The 21,541-nt window shown below is 37.0% G+C and overlaps 1 protein-coding gene across 1 annotated transcript in view; it reads left to right on the top strand.

The window, feature by feature from the left end:
* The window catches only part of pde8a (phosphodiesterase 8A), a 100,804-nt gene that overhangs the window by 76,955 nt on the left and 2,308 nt on the right, over positions 1-21,541 (top strand). The window contains exons 13-21 of the mRNA XM_033990614.2: positions 828-898; positions 5,799-5,963; positions 9,568-9,616; positions 11,407-11,542; positions 13,330-13,528; positions 14,917-15,134; positions 18,155-18,287; positions 20,173-20,337; positions 21,007-21,136. Of these exons, the coding sequence (XP_033846505.1) occupies positions 828-898; positions 5,799-5,963; positions 9,568-9,616; positions 11,407-11,542; positions 13,330-13,528; positions 14,917-15,134; positions 18,155-18,287; positions 20,173-20,337; positions 21,007-21,136 (1,266 nt within the window). The remainder of the gene's footprint in view (positions 1-827; positions 899-5,798; positions 5,964-9,567; positions 9,617-11,406; positions 11,543-13,329; positions 13,529-14,916; positions 15,135-18,154; positions 18,288-20,172; positions 20,338-21,006; positions 21,137-21,541) is intronic.

The following is a 21,541-nucleotide window of genomic DNA, read 5'->3' as shown; positions in this document are numbered from 1 at the left end:
AGGACATTTTAATTTCTGTTTTTTTGTTTTTTTATGCAGTACCAGTCAAAAGTTTGGACACACCCTCTCTACTTTCTACATTTTATATACACACAGAAGACATCAAATATATGATGTAAGATATATGGAATTATGTAACAAAGAAAAATGTAAATAACTCAACTAAGTTTCTTTTTGGGTATGTCCAAACTTTTGACTAGTCGTATGTTTAAACAACACCAGTCAAAAGTTTGGACACACCTTTTTTTTTCTTTTTTTTTTACATTTTATATACACACAGAAAACATCAAACATATGAAACAAGATATATGGAATTATGTAATAAAGACAAAAATGTAAATAACCCTACTAAATATTTTTCAACAAAGGGTGTATATATATTTGAGGATTTAAATATAAAACATTAAAATTTAAAACATTTATAGAATTATCTACCTTTTTTCCTTGCTACATAATTCCAGATATCTTACTTAATATATTTGATCTATTTTGTCATGACTTTATATTGGCATTCGCTCAAAAAAATGAAAGCTTTGCATGTTGACACTATGCACTGTGTTTTGTGGTTAGAGCAGGTGTTTTTGTACATTCTAACTTATTATAATAACTGAAAAGCCATAAAAAATAATAAATTAAATAAATGTATTAATAATAAAATAATAATAATTTAAATCCTACAAAATTAACAAAACTAAATAATTTTGAGTCTTGATTGCCATGTAGTGAAAACACATTGGTTTGGAAATCTTATAACATTGAATCCCATTAGGTAAACTTTTATTTATTGAAGAAAATGTTTAATTTGTTTGTTGTTTTTTTTTTTATAGGGAGTTCCCAGCGAAGACACTCCTCTATGGCTCGAATCCACTCCATGACCATCGAAGCTCCCATTACAAAGGTGGGGTTAGCATAGGTAACTCACAGGTTGGCGGAGCAATTCCAGCTCCCACAGATGAATACTCTGGTTGTGTCCTTGGGCAAGACACTTGACCCACCTCGCTCCCAGCGTCTGTGTACACTGATGTATGAATGTGTGTGTGAATGTGTGAGTGGTTCCTTGATGTAAAGTGCTTTGAGTGCCTTGAATGTGGAAAAGCACTACAGTTGAAACCAGACGTTTACATAGACTATATAAAAATACACATGCACATTTTTTTCTCACTGTCTGACACGAAATCAGACTAAACCTTTCCTGTTTTAGATCAATTAGGATTACCAAAATTATTTCTATTTGCTAAATGGCAGAGTAATGAGAGACAATTGAGACAATTTTTGATTACGTTCTTCAAAGTCAGAAGTTTACATACATTATTTGGTACCGTTGCCTTTAAACAGTATGACTTGGGTCAAACTCTTTGATGTCCTTCCACAAAGAATTTTGGCCCATTCTTCCTGACAGAAATGGTGTAACTGAGCCATGAAAAATTGTCTAAAAGAAATCCATCTCTCATTATTCTGCCATTTAGCAAATAGAAACATTTTGGTAATCCTAATTGACCTAAAACAGAAATAGTTTAGTACAGTGAGAAAAAAGGTGCATGTGTCTTTTTATATAATGTATAATGTATGCATAATGTTTCAACTGTTTATATATATATATATATATATATATATATATATATATATATATATATATATATATATATATATATATATATATATATATATATATATATATATATATATATATATATATATATATATATATATATATATATATATATATATATATATATATATATATATATATATATATATATATATATGACTACCATGACCAGGGCAGAGCACTTTATAGTTCTATGTGAGATTCACAGTTTTTCCAACGCCCAAACTAATTATGCACAATCAACCATGTTATTGTTTCTTACAGACTGGCTCCACTAGCATACCATATTAATATGTATTAAAGTCCTTTTAAATAACAACAATCACGTATTTGAGGTTAAGTGACGGCACCACTTTCTCATGCTATTGTTTAAAAAATATTTTCAACTTGTGTTTATTTATATTGGCACTGAGGAGATATTGCACTTTGAGCCAGTTTTTTATTTTGCATGGATAGGCCCAGTAATTACAGAGATTTTACCTTCAAGGCAAATAATTTTGGAACTATGAAGTTGCAGTTACTTGATAAACTTCTTACACCACCACACCTACACAAATAAATTAGTTAGTTTAGTGAATAACATTACTCACTATATCATCCTAGAAGATGTGTGTTTATGTAAGGATTCTTAGTAATATATATGCAATAATGATGAAAAATTAGGACCAAAGTCCTCAAAATGTGGCATCACTGTGTCTCAAAGCTAATAGTCCCTTTTATTAAAATTTGAAAACACAAAGTACACAACCTATTAAAATTCAAATAAATTAAAATAAAGATGACCCAATAAGTTTTATATGCATAATACTTCAGTTTGTTGTGTTGTTATATTTATTATGCCTCAAAATTAGCATTAGCATTAGCACTGAGACACAAACATGTCTCTTTCTAAACACAGAAGTGTCCTCTGGTGAAGTGTTCATTTTATCTCTGTAGCATTTAACATGTTGTCAGTGACATCCACCCTCTGCTCACTGTCCAGTGCTTCATCTTTAAATATGTACTCATTTTATCCTGACTCAAGTAAAGCCTCAGAAATACAATGTAACAGGAAGTAGTGACGCTAACAGTGAGGTTGAGGTTCTAGAAAAAATGTATTTTTCTCCTATTGTCATTATAGTTTATAGCGTATTTTTCCTACTCTACATACAACTTCTAATTTACATGCCCTATACTATATACCCCTTTCAGAATTATGAGAAATTAGGACTGTTGTCGTAGTGATTAACAATCTAAAGCAAAATATAATAATATCTGTTGATTTGGAAAAAGTCAAAATGTTGAATGACCACAGAAAACCAAGTTGTAAAGTTGCATTACACAATCAGATTACATGTAATTCAAACTCATTACTGGACAGTATTTTATTATTATTATTGTTATTGTTTTTATTTTATTGTACCAACAAACTTGTATTTAAAATTACTGCATGACCCATTTCGCTTTTTTACATCATAGTTTGCTTATTTCAGCGACTCTACCCACAGCCCCTACACTATGTTCAACCCCCTTTTCTCCCAGTGTCTGTCCCGTGACCAATCCAGTGTGCAGGGATAGCAGCCCCTGCGCTTCTGCTGCAGCTGTGAATCCTCCAAATACCACAAATACCACATCAGACGACCATTCACACCATTAAAATGTCATATTTTACAGTACACAAGAGGAGGGGGCAAGAAAATACTGATCTCTGCCCAGTCACACTTTTACTTGAGAATGATCAAATGTGGCTCATAGACTGAGTCCAGAAGTGTGAACTAAGTGAGTGTGACATCACCCATAGCTTTAGGCACCGGTCAAATGAAGCTCATCGAGGCTAGCACTCATAGGGGTGGATTGGAGCCAAGTTGCATATTAGGAATTCCGACCACGAGTATCATAGCAACCAAAGAGCGAATCCGGAGCAAGGCTGTTGAAGGTAATGCCCCTTCCTGCCTGCACTGCTGGTTTATCAGGGAGTAGTCACTTAGCAACACAATCAAATGTGTTGCTAATGCTAGTGAGAACGACCTCGGAGAAAGAAGGCGCCTGGTTTGTCTCTTATTAATTTTCATATCTTGAGTTACGGACACAGAGCGGGTGACGAGCCCGACAGCAGCAGTTACAGAGAGAGGGTCAACAGTTTTTCAATGGAAACGAATTGAAGCCAGAGTTGATGGAGCCGGAAAAGCAAATATACAGTCTATGATGTGGATGGAACCAGTGATAATAGTCAAGTTTCATAATGTTTTGGGGACTTTTGGCAATGCTTTATATTAACTGCGGTTTTAATAGCCTTAGTAAAGCGTGAAGAAAAACTAGATTCATAACAAACAAAACTAATTCATCGAGGAAGATTCAGGCCTCATAACTGCTTTGTACTCAAACCCTAACCTAACACCTACCTTTGTACTTGCTTTGTCCTCCAATTTGATGTTCTTAATCTGTGATACACGTAGGATTTGGCAGCATCGCATAGTCATTTTAGCACAAATGAAAAAAAAAATCCACTGCTCACTAGTGTCATCTGCGGTTACCCATAGGAGGCGCTGACTCTTTGTTGTGATGACGTTTACTCTGACGTCAGCTCCCATTGGACAACACAGTTTTTTAACGCAGAAGTGAGCGCACTACTTTCTTTTATTAACTCGTTTTAGATGAATATCGCAATTTATCCATCAGTTTTCTTCTGCTTATCATATTATCCCGCCGGGTCGCGGAGGCAGCAGTCTAAGCGTCGACTCCCAGACTTCCCTCACCCCAGACACGTCCTCTGGCTCCTCCGGTGGGACCCCAAGGCGTTCCCAGGCCAGACGAGACATAGTCCCTCCAGCGTGTCCTGGGTCTTCCCTGGGGCCTCCTCCCAGTGGGTCATGCAATACCTCCCTTGGGATGTCTGTGCAAATTAGAACATAATGATCCACGGGTGATATTAACTATAGAACAGGCACAAGGTCTGATTTAAATATTTCCACCCCAGTGAAATCACTCACCATTGTTTCTATTCCAATTAGAAAAAAATCTATTATTGTCACACATTACATAAAATATCTATGGGTTTCTGACTGATTCAGAAAAAAAATCTGGTTGTTGCCATAGCGATTAACAATATAAAAACTAAATATTGAGATCTTTTGAATGAGAAAAAGTCCTTAAATGTTGCATGTAACAGGAAGCTGAAAACCTATGAATACACAAAATATACCATAATTGGTTCCTTCCCCTGGTTTCACTGCCTTCGGTGTCTAGTCGCGAGTCGGAAACAGAAAGTCCCCAGGGTGGATCATATGACATGCAAAGCTGTCTCTCTTGTATCATCTGACTCTGGAGCAGGTCCCTGAAGGCATCACTTCCTTCAGAATAAAAGCCTGATAGAAAAGCACTTGCACCTGCTGACACCACTGTAGGCCTGTCATGATAATCACTATATAGACTTATTGTTCAGTGTATTTTAAATGGAACAATTTTTTTTTCAGTTTTTAGCATGTGGACTGTGGAGATTTTTCGGTACATTTTTAGCTATATGATCAGATTTAAGCTGTAAAAGGTTGAGTTCATAACTTTTATGACTCATTATAGATGCAAACTAAGTACTATAGCATTTCATTCAGCTGTTTATTTATTGCAACTCATGATTTTTTTTTACAATACTGTCACTGCATTCCAAATAGGAAGTGAGCTTCCAGCTCCATCGACTCTGGTTCCAATTCACTTTACGTTGAAAAATTGTCGCCCCTTTCTCTGTAACTGGTGCAGTGAGCCTTGTCATTTTGTTTTTAAAATGTTCATATTAGCCCGCTCTACATGATCCTGGTGTTTTTATTTAGCTATTTTGTGTGTAAATTAAGATATGATCATTAAGAACAGACAAATCAGGTGCAAAAGACAAATCTTTCCTGGTAGCATTTGCAGCAGCTTTGTTTGACAGTGTTGCTAAGTGCTAAACCAGCAGTGTGGGCAGGAAGGGGCATTACCTTCAACAGCCTGGCTTCGAATTGGCTCCGTGGTTGTTATGATACTCGTCAGAATTCCAAATATGGAACTCAGTTCCAAAGTCGTCCCTGTAACTGTTGGCCTCAATGAGCTTCATTTGACTGCAGCTGAACTCTGTGGGTGATGTCACACTCCCTTTGTCCACTTCTTTATACAGTCTATAGTTGAAATCCGTAAATACATTAAGAACAAAAGCTAATTCAATGTATTTTTTGCTCAGGTGATAAACATCATAAACGCGGCGCAGGAGAGCAGTCCCATGCCTGTAGCAGAGGCTTTGGACCGAGTTCTGGAGATCCTCAGGACCACGGAGCTGTACTCACCTCAGTTGGGAACCAAGGACGAAGACCCACACACCAACGACCTCGTGGGGGGGCTTATGACGGTAACACACTATGATTGTTTTAGTCACTTATTTCGGAGGTTGCCGTGTCTATTGGGTTGTAGTATTTTGTCAGATTTTTAAAGGCGCTGTACCTGATTTTTGCATTTTAAACAGTGGTCCAGAGCTATTCCTCACTTACCTTGCATTCGATGCGTCCTAATTATTCACCACAATGAGTTTCTAAGTGATTTTCACAACTCTCACAGATCAGACCAGTTTTGCCATGGCGGTAGAGGTAACAACACATAGCTAATGTGCATTTTCTAATTATCTGACAATAAAATGCTTTCTAATTGGATGCAGACAGTACACAACAAATATTTTTTTAAAGCTATTCTCACAATAGTTGGCTATGCTTATTCTGCAAAACTGACTTTTCAGCCACTGTTCTGTACTTACTTCTTTCTCCAATTTTGTTTTCTTAAGCGTCATTTTGGTAGAAACAAAAAAAATCCACTCCTCACTACATCTACAGCTATCCATAGGAGCAGCCGACAGCGACACGGGTCTTTGTTTTGATGATGTTTACGCCGACATCCGCTCCCATTACGATGTTCTAACACTGAAGTCAGCAAACTTGTTTATTTTATTAAGTCATTTTAGATGAATATTGCGATTTAAAACGTGCAAATTATAACATACCTGGGTTTCATAGATTATAACTATAGAGCAGACACAAGCACAGTCGGACTGCTTTAAGAATGATTCAGGCTTTGTAAGTACTTAATTAAAGGGTTAGGATTTATGGTATTAATTAAGTAGTTGCTAAACCTGACTCATTCTTAACCAATAAACTATACTATTTCTTCTGTTTTCGTGTTTTGTTTAGGTTAATTAAGGTGTAGTTATTATAAATGAATCCAGGTTTTCTTTATTTACATTAGAAACACGCTTTTTGGAATTTACCATGGTGTAAAAATAGTTATCCAGAATTAGAAGATATGAAAAATTTGGCCTTTTTACACTACACTACACTACTTTAAAAATATCCTTCCTCTCCAATTGTATTCGACGCTTACGAGGTGGAGTTATTTGAATATTTTGTTGGTGTTTCATATCACCGAGAGAGGGACAGACAGACAGAGGCTGAGTCAGAGCCAAGTTGGCAGTCCTGGCAGCGGCCCCCGGAGGAAGCGTTGGATTGTCCTTTGTGCTGCTGCTGCTGGAGAGGAAAGCCCAGCCCACCCAGTCCCCCCTCCGATCCTCTAACTGCCCCACCCTCACCCATTCCCCCCTCTGACCCTCTGACTACCCCCCCCCCTCCCTCACCCATTCCCCCCTTGACCTCTCCGACTGCCCCAACCCCCATCCAGTCCCCCTCCGACCCTCCGACTGGCCCCCCCATTCAGTTCCCCCTCTGACCCTCCGACTGTCCCCCTTCCCCCACCCAGTCCCCCCTGCTCCACCTCTTTTGTGGGTCTACATCATAACTAACGCTCACCACTACCATCATCAGACTGTGTTTGTACAAATAGATATACAGCCAAACTGAAGGAAGAATCAACTAAAAATGAACTAAGACTGGATCAGGACTGGATCAGGACTGGATCAGGACTGGATCAGGACTGGATCAGGACTGGATCAGGACTGGATCAGGACTGGATCAGGACTGGATCAGGACTGGGCCATGACCTGGACCAGGACTAGACCAGGACTAGACCAGGACTAGACCAGGACTGGACCAGGACATATAGCTCTCCTAAACTGAACGAAGACCAAGACTGGACCAACATTATACAAATAAACGCATATACAGCTCTTCATAAACTGAACCAAGACCGAATTATGGGTTTTAAACTAGGACTGAACTAAGAGTATACCAGGACTGAACCAGGACTGAACCAGGACTGAGATAGGACTGAGCCAGGTCTAAACTAGGTCTAAACTAGGTCTAAACTGAATACACTATAACACAATCTGTTGAGACTGCTGTACTAACACAACTAGGATAGAACCAGGATTGAACTAAGGCTACACTGGTCCAGGCCTCAATAACTCAGCAATAACAGTTAAACCAAGACTGAATATATTTCTACACAGAATTCTACACATAAATATCCCAATTTCCTATATACGCACCTGTTTCTATGTGGGTTATGTCCTTTTTGCTGGTTAAAGAGTTAGTCAGACTGATACTGTCTTGTTTCTGGGAAAAAAATCCTAAAATAATCTAAGCTCCACCAGGAGACAATGCTCGGGTCAAAGATGAGACGGTCCGCTTCCTTTTTCAATTGTCAAGTAAACATTTAAATCCGCAACACACACCCAAGTAATACATGTGTCTGCCAGGGCAATACAAAGCATTCATTTTTATGGTCAAAAGTATGCAACGATTACCGACCTTTTTGTGTATCTGGATTTATTTATCAAAGTAAAATTTTTTATAAACGTCATATAAAATGTTTGTTCAGTAGAAAGTTAATTATTCATTTATATAGCACATTTAACTGACTCCAGCTGACCAAAGTGCTTCACATAATAAATAAATAAATAAAATAAATACAAAAATACAAATAATTATCATGTATTTGTTTTTCTTTCTACATTTTTTTTTTATTTATTTAAATGGGAGTTTAATTTAAGGTTTCTGACTGATTTACCTTATGTGGGACGAAAAATGAATAACTTTTTTTTTTAAATATGAAATACTTCCCGCTGTACCTCCTGCTGTATTTGAAGCGTCCAGTAGCTAACCCAAATATCTCAGAAAAATGTTGAAGAATTTTGAATCAGGAAGGGATGGAATTATATATTATATTTTCATAGCAGTAAAATACATTTGGCTTTTGAAAATATTACTATACTAAGAGTAAACTACAAGCCTGTGATCACTGTTTCAAATGGAACTTATCTGTTGTTGTTTTTTTGTTTTTTTAGGGTCCTCATTTTCTGGGCAGGCAACAATTGCGTACATAAAATAAAAAGCTACAAATATTCCCACATTCTAACCCACTGAGTACTTTAGGGCCAAAACCAATGCCATATTCATCCAATGTTTGTTTATATTGTGAGGTTAATGGTGTGTATTTGTTATGTGGCGACTGAGTGGGTAGGACTTTCACCTCACAGCGAGAAGCCTCTGAGTTTGACTCCCGGGCAGCTCAGACCTTTATGTGCAGATTTTTATATATTTCTCCCTTTGTTCTTTCAGGAACTCCAATAATTATACTAAACTAGGAATGCACCGGTACCAATACTGGTATAAAATATCAGCACCGATACTGAAAATGAGCTCGATTGGTATCAGTTCATTATATCATTAAACTGATATCCCGGTTGGGCCTTTAATTAGATGTAATAAGACTATTTAAAGGCTGATTTTGGCCTGTAAATAAACCTTATAGTCTCGTTAGGTTTGAGCTGTTATTCATACAAAGCTGTTCTGTAGAGATTTGAACCATAAATAAGTTACATACAATAGGACCTCTTGTGTGATAAGTTAACTGTGTTTTAAGGTAAAAGCGCCATTTTCTATATCTGCATTGGTATCAGTTAGTATCAGGAACCGGCAGATATTTAAAATCAAAGTATTGGTATCAGTATCGGAACTTCTACTCCTTGTTAACTAAACTAAAGTGATTTCTTCTTTCTGTCTAATTCATAGGATGGCCTTAGAAGATTGTCAGGAAATGAATACATCTTCTCCACAAAACGTAAGGAATTGAACACAACATCACAATTACTTATCAGTTATTTGTGTCATCTTTAGAGTACACGACCAGTCAAACGTTTGGACACACATTTTAATATATGTTTCTTGTTTATTTCCATGATTATTTACTTTGTCGATTCTCACTGAAAGCATCAAAACTCTGAATTACACATATGGACTGTAGTAAACAAAAGATAAACTCTGTAACTCCAAACCTGTTTTAGATTCAACATATTTTAAAACAGTCTCTACCCTTTGCTTTGATTTGAATATAACATATAAAAAATATTTGGTTGTGTTGTTTAAGTTTTTTTCTTTACTACATAATTCCATATAACTTGCTTCATATAGTTGATGTCTTCCATATGGATCTAAAAAGTAAAGAAAGTAGTAAACATAAAGAAAAAAAACAAAAACAAACGCTGAATGAGTGTCCAAACTTTTGACTGGTAGTGTATAAGAAAAAACAAATGCAATTTAAGGGGCTCCTGTTACGCCATTTTCTGATTTATGTTATAATGTTTCCTCATTATAAACAGACCTGGAGTTGTGTTTTTTTCATTCACACATTTTTAACACACAAATCCTGCATGTTTAGGCAAGGCAAGGCGAGTTTATTTGTACAGCACAATTCATACACAAGGTAATTCAAAGTGCTTTACAGAATAAGAAAGACATTAAAATCACACAAATCAAAACATAAATAATCACCCAATCACCCACTCATTTGCCCCTTTAAAAACTCTCTCTCGCTCTTTAAACACTGTCTTGCTCAGTTTAAGAACTTTCCCATTACTTTACAAAACTTTCCTGTCACTTGTCAAATACTTTCCTGTCACTTTACTATGTCTAATAAAAGTCCGTCAGTCCATATTTCTTTTGTCATCATAAAATTACCATTAAAGGAGAAGAGGCAGAATAAAAACCTTTCAGTCGTCTGCACAGATAAACAGAACCATTTTGAGCCTGGATTTAAACATTGTCAAAGTCAAGGTCTGTCTCACATCTTCAGGAAGAATGTTCCAGGTTTTAGCTGCATAAAACTGAAACGCTGATTCTCCATGTTTAGTCCTGACTCTGGGACCAGCAGGAGGCCGGTCCCTGAAGTCCTCAGAGTGTGAGATGGTTCATGTGGCACTAACATGTCGGAGATGAACTTTGGACCTCGGCCATGGAGAGACTTATACACAAGCAGAGCTGCTTTAAAGTCTATTCTTTGAGCTACAGGAGCCAGAGACCTGAGCACAGGACACATGTGCTCGTACTTCCTGGTTCTAGTCAGGACCTGAGCAGCAGTGTTCTGGATGTTCTGTTCTGTGGCTTGTTTGGAGAGGCCAGTGAGCAGGACGTTACAGTCGTCTAACCTACTGGAGACAAATGCATGGATAAGTCTCTCTAAGTCTGGTTTTGACAGTAAACCTTTGATTTTTGCAATGTTTTTAGATGTAAAAATCTGCAGATGTTATTGATTTGATGTGGCTGTTAAAGTTCAAGTCTGAGTCCATTATTACCTCTAGATTTCTAGTCTGATTTGAAGGTTTTAGAGAGAGAGACTGGAGGTGACGCTGACACTTTCTCTATGTTTCTGTGGGCCAAAGATGATGACTTCAGTCTTCAGGCTAAGTTCTTAAACTAAACCAGGATTACTCAAATATGTGTGAAATAAAAAAAAACACAACTCAAAAACATACAAGACAATAAAATAGAACATTTAAACACAAAAATGCTACACTTACTACACACTGCTTGTTATATAATCCATTTCCTGTTTGTTCGAATGCGTTTACCCAGAGCCACATCACATCCCCAGTCACCTGACCACTCCCCTGTCTCTGAATGACATCCCGCCACGGATCGCACAAACCATGGAAAACGAGGACTCTTGGGACTTCGACATCTTCAACCTGGAAGCAGCAACTATGAAACGGTACAGCAACGATATACAATTCACTGCAATGGACAGGTCTGTGGGATTAGGCTGTTTTATACTCAATAGGCAAATAGCATTACGAGCATTGACTGGTGCAGAGTCTCTTCAGCTAAAGTCAGTAAAGTCAGTGTTTTGTTGCCAAGTTTGCATTTTTGAATCAGGTAAAAAGGTCAGTATTTAGTAGGCCTGTCACAATAATTATTATATCCAGGGGTGGTGCTAGGGGGTGGCGCTAGGGGGGGGGGGGGGCTTGAGGGGGCACTAGCCTCCCCTAGAATGGCCAATGCTCTCCCATAACTCCCCCAAGTTTTTTAAAATGGCAACCACAGACTGTTCAAATGGGACTACAATAAAACCAGACTCACTACAGGGGCTAAATACATTTAAACTGGTTTAAACTGGTTAATATTATACAAACTAATTACTTAAGTGTTGCATTCAGCTGTTCATTTATATATTCTATACATTAGATTATTTTTTTTTTGTGAGTACTCCTGTTTTATGTTTTGGTTTCAATATTATGGTGTAATGGAAATTTAAATATTGTGTCATTATTTTACCTTTTAGAAATCACATGGTCTCGTAACTAAAACTCATTTGGTTTGGTCGTCAAAGACCCCTTTTGTTCCCTTTTGGTGGCTAGACTTGTTAAGATGTGTTGTAATGCAAGTGAAAGTAGATGCAACCAGACCATACAGTCGGCCTTCAATCCTCCCTATTGACCCCCTGAGGGGACCCAGCTCCTGAATATGTCCAGGAGCCAGTCTGACCACACCTCAGCAGAAGTACCACACTCCCTCCCCTGAAGTGTTTGACATCTCGTATTGTTTCTACTCCACATGCTACTTCACACCTTGTATTGTCTCTACTCCAAATGTTACCTCCTGAGGGGAACCAGCTCCTGAATGTCTCCAAGGGCGGACCACCCCTCAATGGGAGTGTCACATGCTTACTTTGAAATGTATGTCCATCTCAAACTATATAAACTGGGTGCTTTCCAGCATTCGGGGTCTGACATAAGGGGGAGATGCTGTCGGACCTATTTCTTGCAAGAAATAAACTCTTGTCTATGCTTCAACATTCACCAGAGCCTGCAAAAGGAGTCTTATTTCCACGACAATGGTTTATCATCTATATTGACTTCAGTAATATATCGCACTTCAAAATGTGTTATCATGACACATTTACACATTAGTATAACTACAGACTCATTTTGTGATAAACGATAATATTGAAACTACTACTTAATGTTACTGATACAAAACAGGGTAATGCCAGGAAACTGATTTTTAAATGTACTGTATGATTAAAAGGCCACAGAAGTTATTTATTCAGCCCTCTACAGCTCAAATCTGACCTTTATTACATCAAAACTGCAAAAATCTCCTCACTATTTAAATAAATTCTACACAGGACAAGCAGGTGGCAGAACCCCACCAGTAAAGTTACATAGTATACCTTTATTGCAGTCTCTGATATAAACTTGGCAAAATACACAATGCTTTATATTAGCTGTATTAGACCAGTGTTTCTCAAACTGCGGCGCTGTTATTTAGAACTACCTTGTATGTACTTTAGTCTCGTACTTTAGCTAGATCTGATTTAGTCTTGGTTTAGTCCTGGTTTAGTTTAATTTTAGATCATATTTAGATAGAGTCCAAGTTTAGATCTGGTGGTACTCTGAAAGCTGTATGTTATTTTATGTGATACGTGTTTTAATAAGTTTTGAACCACCATATCAGACCATTGATGATATTCTTATGTTTAATATGTATCTTTCTCAGACCTCTGACGTACTTGGGGCTGAAGATCTTCTCTCGTTTTGGAGTGTGTGAGTTCCTGAACTGTCCTGAGGCCACACTACGCTCGTGGCTACAGGTGATCGAGGCAAACTACCACTCCACCAACTCCTACCATAACTCCTCCCACGCAGCTGACGTCCTACACGCAACCGCATACTTCCTCTGCAAGGAGAGGGTCAAGGTGAGCCAGAGCTAAAATGAGCCCATTCCCATAAATTCCCCAGTACAAAATGCCAGAACACTCAGCAGTGACCCGCAGTGACACATGCACCAACTGTTACTTTGCAGCTGAGGTCATCAACATTCCCTAGGGGTGTGCTGCTAACTGTAGGCACTGCTCTGTCTGAAGCTCTGTTGCTCAAGTGTTCTTTAATCTTATGTAATCTTTGTTTCAACACAATCTGATAAAGAACTGACTTAGAATTACACAGGTAACATTAACAGGTTAGCTGATTTGTCTCTCTCAAACATTACAGTCCCAAGCTAGCAAGCATTAGCTAACAGTTTTTTAGATTTTTAAATATGAGTGCTGTTAATGCCGTGGTAAGAAGTAGGTCTTGTAGGAAAAATTAAAATTAAAATTAAAATTAAAATTAAAATTAAAAAATTAAAATTAAAATTAAAATTAAAATTAAAATTAAAATTAAAAAATTAAAATTAAAATTAAAATTAAAATTAAAATTAAAATTAAAATTAAAAAATTAAAATAAAAAAATAAAAAAAATTAAAAAATAAAATTAAAATTAAATCTAAAGGTAAAGTCAAAGTTAAGTCTAGTGTGGGGATGCCCTTTGCGTGTCCCACTTTGTTCTGTGCCAGACCTGGTTTGACTGTGTCAGTGGCTCAGGACAAGGATAAGACGATTTAACTGTCTATTTCTGACCTCCACTCAATGACCTCTCATTGGCTTAACCAGAGCACGGAGCTCTTACATCACGAGAAGCCATTACATCAGGGTTTACCTAAAAGGACAATTAATTAGTGTAGGTGTGTTTAGGGTGATTCATTTTTGCATAACAGCCCACCACTGAAAGAAAAAAATGAACTAATATATAAAAGAGGTTGTGGGCACATCAAAGGCATCTTTAGCTGTTAGCATAAAATAAAACTGTGCTTGTAAAGATCCATCAAGCCAGCTAAGATTATGCTCGCAATAGGGGGACTGATCTGGATATATTAACATTATACAGTGACCATTATGACTGTCCCATGTAAAAATAAATAAATACATTTACATAAAAAATACATTATACATTTTTTTTTTCTTTTTTGTTTTTAAGATGCATGGATGTCAATAATGGCTTCTGCACGATTCATCTTGAAACCAAACTTTTCCTCTTTCCTCCCATATAACATTAAATTTATTCTTGTATTGTATTAACAGATATTATGGCAATATTTCATCCTTTATCTAGTGCTTTTCCACTTTCACAGCACTCAAAGCCCACTCAAAAACGACAGCGTTCATCTGTGGGAGCGGGATTTGAACCGCCAACCTGTGCTACTGTTGTAATTACACCAGTGTTGAATATGTGCGTGATCTAACTGAATCCGTCCTTGTCTCTTCAGCAAAGCCTTGACCCCATAGACGAGGTTGCCGCCCTGATCGCTGCTACGGTTCATGACGTGGACCACCCGGGACGCACCAACAGCTTCCTCTGTAACGCCGGCTCCGAGCTCGCAATCCTGTACAACGATACGGCCGTGCTGGAGAGCCACCACGCAGCGCTCGCGTTTCAGATCACCACGCGAGACGACAAGTGCAATATCTTCAAGAACATAGAGAGGTTGGACAAAACGGTTATTCTTACATTCTATAAACGGGTGGGGGGCCGCTGACGTTAAAATTCTGACAATGTGGATGTTTGTTTGTTTGTAATATACCGAGTTCTAGTGTCTAGTCACTATTGGAAATGATCAGCTTCAACAAATGTGATTTTTTTTTTTGTTATTTCCATAGATTGTATAAAAAAGTGAATTTGGAGCTGATTTCCATATTTGGAACTCTGACCGCGAGTATCATAGCAACCAATCGTGACGACACCAATTGAAACTCGTTAAAATCCAAGGAGGGATACATCGACAAGGTTTTAAAACGAGAACTGACTTTTCTGATAAGCGAACACAGCTCATATTCAAATGTATTTACAGTACATGGGGTTATCCGTACACTTCTGCACCCCTTGTTATCTGATAAGAAAAATGCCGATTTCACCTTGATCGGTGCAGATAAGCCGTAGTCGTACATATCCTGATAAAAGCTGGTCTGTGTATTTGTTGATAGCAGCAGCTCAGTAATGTGATTTGAGCCCAAAGCAGAATAGCTCACATGCACCGGTCTAGACAAAGCCCCCATTCATTCACACTGTCACAGCAACAACTCAGTACAAACAAATTTCAAAATAAAAGCATGTAACGAGTAATTAAAACATTGTAGATGAGGGTCTGTTTAGTTAAGCAGTTTAATCTGAAGGGGTATTTATGCTATGAAACTAATTTTAGGTTTAGCTATAGTTTTATTTGAGGTATATATCGGTAATGCAAAGGATTCGTGTATTAGAATTCAAAACTTGAGTTCAGTTTCCTCGCTATAAAAATGACTAAGGCTATGTCTGAATGTCCACACTATTCTCTACAGGGGGCGCTATTTAGGGGTCACGCCATTGTTAGTGGTGTCCAAATATCCATTGGAGAAAACGTAGTGCAGAGAAGCATTGGTTTATTGCACTGTTGATTCTTGATTATGATTAAAACACTTTTAAATAAACGGTGCTGTATAAAGTCGCTAGTTTTAGCCACTTACCTTAGCTTGAGCTGTTAAAAGAGCGATAATTTCCAGATCTCAGACAAAAAGCTTATGAATCGAGTCAGTTTATGTGATATCCAGTTTAACAAAAACTTGAATGATTATTATTAGGCCATAAGTACTTGTGTGCCAGTCCAATATGATCATTATTTATGACAGAAATCATGTTTTATCAGAGGTTAGCGTATTTTTTTTACCCAGACCTAGAGCCACATGACCTGATGGTAGTGAGCTGCATGAATCACTCTGTTCTTTTTGAGCCACAGCACAACATTTACACTAGAAAAATCCCAAGGAACACTACAAACAAAAAAGTACTTTTATTGAAACTATTGTGCTGCTTCACGGAACATCTCCCACAATGCACCAAACTTGTCCGTTGACCGTTGAGTTTAAATGATGAGAGCCTTTTTTAAAGTGTTTAAAGTGTTACTGGAAGTTCAGATCTTTCAGTTCCTTCTTTCATTGTCATTTAGTTTTTATTGGTCTCTGAAAATGACGGGTGAGTTTAGTCATAGTTTTAGTCTCATTAACTCCCTTTAATTAGATTTGTAATTGCTGTAACTGTCATGACACGCCAATCAGGTCAAATTGGATCATCCGTCACGGCGCACCTGCTGATTTCTCCACACTGGTTGGCAAACACTGCACTTTAGAGTCCACAGAAGGTTATGAAGTGAACGAGGGGTTAGGAGCTAAGGGGGACATTCATATACATCCTAAATCTCTAATTGTTATGAGTTATTAGCCTGGGATATCTCAAGTGTACCCTGCCAGCGCTATGCTTTGTATATTTCATTTACCCCCCACTCTGGCTACTAAAGTTGCCACAGAGACCCTGGGACTAACAAAGACCGCTCCGACAGACGAGCATCAAACACATTCATATATGTTGGGTTTCCATGCTTTTTGGGAACATTACATTCACTTACATTCTTGGAAACTGACCCTAACCATAATAGTTATTACTTTACTACCTAATTTTAAGATAAACTCTAACCTTGAAAGCCCCACTGTGAAACTTTTAGCTAAAAAAAAGTCTTTGTTTTGGATATTTTTGGACTGATCTTAATGGTATGTAATGGGGGCCTGATTTTGGTCTCATTAAAGTCCCATGATGTGAGTGTGAATGCAGATTTTAGTCTCCACACTGTGATAAATATCTGAAACATACTCTATGATGGGAAAAATACTATGAAAATGTATTTACTTACAGAATACTGATTATGATGTATGCATTAAAATGTATTTTGTAACATTTTCTTTTACATGGGTCAATCAGAGTACTGCATTCTGAATACTTGGAATAGTTTTACATTGAGTTGCATTTAAATTATACTGCAAATACTTAATTAGGACTTACATAAAATAAAATAAAAAACAGATTTATGTTTGTTTATGTTTGTGGGTTTCTATTTTTCTCGTGAATGTTGTGTAGTTTGAAACCTAAATTGTGTAATCTAGTACGGCAGTGTATTTCTTAGATTTTAGGAAAGTAACTGCATTCTGAATACTACTAAATGTCAGAGTTACTCCAAATGTGTATTCAGACTACATATCCTTGGTACATGTATAGCTCTGTCACAATACTTACTATATCAACCCATCATTCAATTTTTAGCCATTTTTATGTAGGAAAGTCAGATTTTTCCCTGTTTTTTTTGTTTTTTGTCCATCAAAAGTGGATCTTGGGGGGAAAACAGGTGGGAGGTGTGGGGTTTAAAAGGGGAAAATATGTAGTTAAACTGTAACTTGTATAACTGCAGATGATATTAACACTTAATCACAAAGGTTTTAAGCCGTAGAGAGTAGAATAAATAACTTCTATGGCTGATCAATAGTTCATTCTGATGCTTTGTGTTAGTGGCAAAGTAGTTTCAATATTATCGTTTATCGTCTCTGTAGCTATATATTTATCGTGACAGGCCTATACATGTTTTTATTTACTTCCCAACGTTGCTTATACTTTTTCCTTTTTCATACTGCCTCTCTCCGTCATAGAAACGAGTACCGGACGCTGCGGCAGGCCATCATCGACATGGTGCTGGCGACAGAGATGACCAAGCACTTTGAACACGTCAACAAGTTTGTCAACAGCATCAACAAGCCACTAGCTGCTCTGGAGGAGAATGGGGTGAGAGGCAGTACTGATTTGAAATATTAAATACTTTCATATTAGTGTTGAATTCATTAGCAGCCTGAAAATACTACGTGTATGTAGTCGCCTCACAGTGAGAAATTTGTATGTTCTTGCCTCATCAGCCTTCAATGAAATAAGATCGGTTGTGTTTACGTGATATCGCAACATTTTAGAGTCTATAGTTTAAAATTGAGCTGGAGGACGACTGTCACTTATACGGTGGAATTTGCCATTTAACTGTTTTAAAGACTGTATTGCTGCGGTTTATGATTATTAATATCTGTAATTACTGAGCCTATTTACATGAAACTAGCACAAAAATGCAATATAAACTAAAGTAAACACACGATTCTTGTCAGCTGGAAGGATTTTAAGACATAAGATTAATATAGCAAGATTGTGAAGCCAATCCCAATCAAATAATAATAATAATTGTTTCTGTTTGGATATTTCTCTCATAAACTCTGATACTGCCCCATAGAGTTAAATAGGCCCCTGCCCTTCATCTGAAATGTTGATATCTTTGCTGAACTGGAAGTACTCAAATTTATTATCAAAAAATCTGTTACCAAATATGGTATTTTAATAGATCCATGGTTAAACACGACATATAAGTCAGTGATAACTTTAATGCTAATTTTGAGGCATAATAAATATTAAAACAGCGGCACAAACTGAAGTATTCTGCATATAAAATAACTGTCTTCATTTTATTTCATTGGGATTTTATTATGCTTTTTATTTCAAGCTGTGAGACTCACAGTTTGGTTCTATATGTTGTAAAAAAAATTAAAAAAAATAAAAATAGAACTGGGGTGACTCAGTTGTAGTAGCAGTTGTGTTTTCTGGTCCGAGACTCGTGACCCGCCTCGTGTCTTTGGGACCAGAGAATTTTACAACTCTGTACTATCTTTCTCGTCTGTGTGAGGCATCTTAACACAGGCACTTAAAAAGATATTACTCTGATAAACCCATGACTGTAGAAGCCATAAGTGTAATAGTACAGTCTTAAGATGTTCTACTTATTTTAAATACTCATAAGATTAAAACCATATTTTTCTCAAACCTCAATTATTTGTAGGTTTATGAATGTGTGATAAAATGTCCAATTAATAGTTTTCCATGATTGTAGTTCTTATATTTTTAGTAATTCCTTTGTTTGCTTGTTTTTGTCAGATTTTTTTTTAATAATGTCCTACTTGCCTAGACACAATTGGGTCTGTGCATAATAGCGCCCGGCAACCTCACTGTTAGCGTCACTACTTCCTGTCCGATTTTATGTCTATGAAGTTTTTGCCAAGTCATGCTAAAATGAATGAATAAATATTTAAAGATGAGGCAGTGGACAGGGAGCTGCAGGTGGATGTTTGTGTCTCAATGCTAACGCCAATACCAATTTTGTGGCATTATAAATATTAAAACAACGCCACAAACTGAAGTATTCAACATATAAAATAATAGGGTATCTTTTATTTTAATTAATTTGAATTTTAATGTTTTTTATTTCATGTTTTCATGTTTTTTAATAAAAAGCTAGTGAGCTAGCTAGTGTGCTACTGTGTACTGAGCCTATTGTAAAGCAGTCAAAATAAATCCATTTTAATTGTACTAAACAAATAAATTGACTTGGCTAAATGAGCCATTAAATACCTTCTAGTTATCTCTTTTTTAAAGCTGTAGGCTACAAAATTATTCACCACGACTGCCTACTGCACACAAGACGACCTTTGAAGTAAACCTAAGCCAATCATAAATAAATATATAACTGACAGACAAATCATTACCTGCGGGCACAGAGCTGTTGAAGTCAATCCATAAATACATATCACATCTGCCTTATTATTTATCACTTAATGAAACTTGTTTGTAATATTTCCAGGGTAATAATGACGAGGAGTCTGTGAAAAGCGTGCTGACGTCTCCAGAAAACCGTATTCTGGTGAAGCGGATGTTGATCAAATGTGCTGACATCTCCAACCCCTGTCGACCCCAGGAGCTGTGCATAGAGTGGGCTGGCCGCATCTCCGAAGAGTATTTTGCACAGGTGAAAAAAGAGATAATATGTCTTTGTCCTATGGAACTGTCCCACTCACGTCGAAGTCCACTCTTTCCTTTAATTTTCCCATAGACTTTCTGGATATAAGTCAGGGCTAATCAGCTTTGTGGTAACAAACGACAGCAGACGTATAATTTTATTTAAAATCTGCTTCTGAAGCTTTTTAAATCGCTAGGTTTTTGAAACAATATGCCATATCTTTGCTTTTTATTTTTCTCACTAATTTTGTGCAGTTTGAAGGCTAAAGTGCATGATCAAGTACCTCCATGTATACCTTTGATTTTAGAAAAGTAACTTAAGTATTCTAATACCACCAAATGAAAGAGTAAATGTACCAGAATACAGTTACTCAAAATTAGTTTTCAGAATGCATATCCTTGGTAGATGTATTGAGTTACTACATATACACTTTAACCATTATCAACCCTGTTTCTAACCTTAACTATTGTCCAAAAATAGTGAGATTTAATAAGTTACAGGGGAAATGCTAAGTCCAGCAAGACAAAGCGGCCTGTGTGTCCAATTAACTTTGTGTAATTAATGACCATACTCATCATTTATTTTCATATGTTGCATTTTATCCATGTCCGACACAATAACAGTGAGAGTTGAAAACCATCACACACCCAAATAAATAATGTTCTTATGTTTGGACAGACGGACGAAGAGAAGAGACAAGGTTTGCCGGTGGTCATGCCGGTGTTCGACAGAAACACCTGTAGCATCCCGAAATCCCAGATCTCCTTCATAGACTATTTCATCACAGACATGTTTGATGCATGGGATGGTAAGTCTGTACAATGTTTTTAGCTTGTCGGTTCTATTTGACATGTTTAAGTGTGAGAGACAGGATTTCCTACCACAAACATTACACATTTCTACCACATGAACTTACCTAGATAAGCCTTGAATACTTGGTGCATATAATAGACATAGATACCTGTTAGTCCAGCATCTATTTGCATCTTCTCCAACAAGCTTATTTCTAGACATTCCTTGATTTGTACTTAAATATTCTTTAAACGTGCACTGTCAAACTTTTCTGCCAGCTGCTTGTCTCCATAGAGATGTTATCGCTTTGCTCGAATGTTCTACAGTTTGTTTTTTATCCATCTTTCATTTATTCAATTACATGTGTTTTTATGCGGGAAAAAATACCGTAAAAACAGACATTATTAGTTTGAAGGAGGTC

This window comes from Periophthalmus magnuspinnatus, chromosome 3 (genome assembly GCF_009829125.3).
Source record: "Periophthalmus magnuspinnatus isolate fPerMag1 chromosome 3, fPerMag1.2.pri, whole genome shotgun sequence".
NCBI lineage: Eukaryota > Metazoa > Chordata > Actinopteri > Gobiiformes > Gobiidae > Periophthalmus > Periophthalmus magnuspinnatus.
The sequence above is the reverse complement of the archived record's forward strand: the minus strand, read 5'-3'. Positions and strand labels throughout refer to the sequence as shown.